At 45.4% G+C, this 3,222-nt stretch overlaps 1 protein-coding gene across 5 annotated transcripts in view; it reads right to left on the bottom strand.

The window, feature by feature from the left end:
- ARHGEF6 (Rac/Cdc42 guanine nucleotide exchange factor 6) overlaps positions 1–3,222 on the bottom strand; it is a 108,292-nt gene that overhangs the window by 14,363 nt on the left and 90,707 nt on the right. For all 5 annotated transcript variants that reach the window (XR_003905015.1, XM_029929733.1, XM_029929732.1 and 2 more), the window contains 2 exons: positions 1,474–1,560; positions 631–709 (listed from right to left, as the gene is read on the bottom strand). Coding sequence is in view for 4 of the 5 variants with exons in the window: in XM_029929733.1 (XP_029785593.1) it covers positions 631–709; positions 1,474–1,560 (166 nt within the window). In the remaining variant the exon portion in view is untranslated. The remainder of the gene's footprint in view (positions 1–630; positions 710–1,473; positions 1,561–3,222) is intronic.

Genomic DNA, 3,222 nt, shown 5'->3' on the forward strand with positions numbered 1-3,222 from the left:
AAAAAAAAAAAAAGAATGGGTGTGTTTCCCTGAGTTTCCACACCGATGAAATAACCCCTGTTCACACCCCTGTATCAGGAACAGATAATGAAGTGGGGAAATAAATATTCATTATCTGATTGATACAACCGTCCTTGATTTGTACTGCTGACAGGGTCTCAGGGAACTAACCCGTCTAAAACTTGACTCCACCAACTTACAGCACAAAATGTGAAGGACAGAGTCCTTCTAGTTCCCCCACTATCCACGTTGAAACAAGGCCAACATCCCATCTTGGGCGCCTTACTGGCAAAAGAAGAGGCTACGGCCCGGGGCCACCATCCCAGCCTTGGCCGCTGGGCCCTCTCAGTGCAAAGAGTCTAATTACCACACGGAAATCACACGGGCCTGGCGAAAGGGACTGTAGGCCAAAAGGGTACGCCTGGTATTTTGCTCAATTTGTGCATTTACATCAGTCCATTTCGTTCATTCTAACAAGTAGCTCTGCATGAAAAGATGGAAACTAATGGCCAAGCCGAGGCTTTTGAATGACCAGGAGACTTGGTTCTATTGCTGGACCCTAATTATCCCAGGAAATGGAAGACACTTTGCCGTGGCCAGGTAAAAGCTGCTCAGGAGAAGAGTGCCTACCTGTGATTTCGAATGTGCAGTCATTTCCTTCGATGTCATCTAATCTAGTCACCATGATCCCCGGGACTGGTATTTTTCCCTATCGGAAAAGAAACATTCCCAACAATTCTGTGGTTAGATGTGCCCTGGCTCATGTCTATTAGATTTTCTGAGCCTCTCAGAAACCACTGCTAATTTAGGGCTTGCCAAGGAAGCCAGGGGGCAATGAGGGTTGTGTTTTGCTAACATCCCCTATACCACCTGATCAGGATTTACAGACAGCTTACTTTTTTCTAACACGTTTTTCAGAGAATCCGTCAACAGAGTAAAGATTCAAAAAAAATTTTTCCAGTTTCATGAAAATTCGGCACAGCTAGGCCAGCTATAAAAGGCAACAGTAACTTACAGCATTCCATATTTGGGGAGTAAACTGCAGGAATTTTAATTTCCCAAGGAGTGGAAGGACTTGTACCCCAGAACTCTGAATCATGTGGTGTGACTTGACTCAGACAACCACAAAAGCGGGTCTAGCTTTGTATTTCCTCAGCAACGATGACATGAGCCTGTGAGACACGGCTGCTGATTTATCTATCTGGCTGCAGACTTAGAATTCTATGGGAACAATCATAACCTAGCTCATAGCCAGAGCGATGGCCACTCCAGATAAACTCATTACAGCAACACAAAGGGTTTCCATCTAAGGAACATCTGCTCTTGTAAGTGGTATTATAATTACAACAAAGGGTCAGAACAGTCTGCCTTTTATGGCTGCAGCTTTCAGCACCAGAGTAGAGATATTGCAGCTGGATGGAATTGTGTTTTCATTCTGGGCCTTACTGCTTGTTTTATATGAAATCTACTAACCTGATAGATAAAGCCACTCATCCGAGGACTTGCAGATAACATTATCAAGACACTTGAAAACAACATGAGGTACCGCTCCTCTTTTTCCTAAAGTGAAATGAAAAAATATCAAGTGGGGAACAGAGAGTGGACGTTTTATTGGTTACGACTTTCTGGAGTCGCTGTTGCAGAACGCAGGGCTTATGTAAGGCAATGAAACCGGAACACTGACCTTTTAAAAACGATCCCAACTTAAAAGCACAAAACTAGTTGAATTCGACTTTGAAATGGATATAAAGCCATGGTTTTTCCCTCTTCCTCCTATACACAACGGTTAAATACAAATAACCATGCCTGATTCCTAAGTCTGTGCACCCGAGAAGTCACACGGTTAATGCCTTCCTGCCCCAGCAGGGAGACAAGATTAAGTCTCCAGGTTCACAAAATGAAAATGATTTTACTCTGAAAAGTAGCAAGGCAGGAGGGGCTTTCAGGTGATAGGAGATTGTACTGTGCTCTAACATGTGTTAAGTTCTTATGCATAAAATTACGTTTAATCAGTGAGAACGAGATCACTACCGCATTCATGTAAAGCAAATACTTTTTGACAATGGCACCAAAGGAAATTTTACACGTGTGGGCTTCTCTAAACTCCATAAACAGATGCACATTTAAGTAGATGCAAAACATGACCTTCAGGGGCACCTGGGTGACTCAGTCAGTTGAGCATCTGACTTCGGCTCAAGTCATGATCTCACAGTTTGTGAGTTCGAGCCCCGTGTCGGGCTCTGTGCCGACAGCTCGGAGCCTGGAGCCTGCTTCAGATTCTGTGTCTCCCTCTCTCTCTGACCCTCCCCTGATCACACACTCTCACAAAATTAAATAACTTAAAGAAAAGTGACACTCAGCTTACACGTGCAGCCACGTTATCTCCAATTACCCTTACACCTATCTCCATCTCCTTCCACGGACAGTTCCTCTCTTCCTCCTCCTTCCAGCAGCCTCTTGTGCTTAACGAGGTTTCCTCTTTTGCCTTCCACATCTGCACATCTCCTGTCCCAACAGGCCCCCCCACGGACCCTTGGGCTCCTTCGATATAATACAGGCCCAGCTTGCTTTATTGCTCTTCGCTTCATTGCACGTCACAGGCATTCGTGTTCTTTAACAGACTGAAGGCTCAGGGCAGCGCTGCGTGGACCAAGTCTGTGGGTGCCAGGCTCCCATCGGTATTTGCTTGCTTTGTGTCTATCGCATTGTGGTAATTTCTGCCATATTGCAAGCTTTTTCATGATTACCATGATCAGTGATCAGGACTCACTGAAAGCTCAGATGATGGGCAGCATGTTGTAGCAAAAAAGTAGTTTTGATTACAGTATGCACACTTAGGAAACTACTGCGTAGCATAAAGGTGACTTGTATACACCCCATGAGACCAAAAATTTCATCTGGCTCGCCTCACACACTGCACGATTCGCTTTACGGCAGGGCTCTGGAACCGAACCTCCAAGACCTCTGAGGTAGGTCCCTACCCTGTTTCTTGACATTTTTTTGCCAAATTACTTGCTGCCTTCATTTTTCTCCTCATTGATTCCTCCCTAGCTGCAGCCCCACTGCTCCTCTCCAAGCCATCAATAACTGCCTTCTAGCAAAATCCAATGGCTACTTCTTGGTCTCCATACTGCTTGACCTTTGAACCATCTCCAGCACCCGGCAGGCTGACCACTCTTCAATGGTCCTCCCTCCAGAGTTTCCATGACAACACAGCCCCCC

This window comes from Suricata suricatta, chromosome X (assembly GCF_006229205.1).
Source record: "Suricata suricatta isolate VVHF042 chromosome X, meerkat_22Aug2017_6uvM2_HiC, whole genome shotgun sequence".
NCBI classification, from domain to species: Eukaryota; Metazoa; Chordata; class Mammalia; order Carnivora; family Herpestidae; genus Suricata; species Suricata suricatta.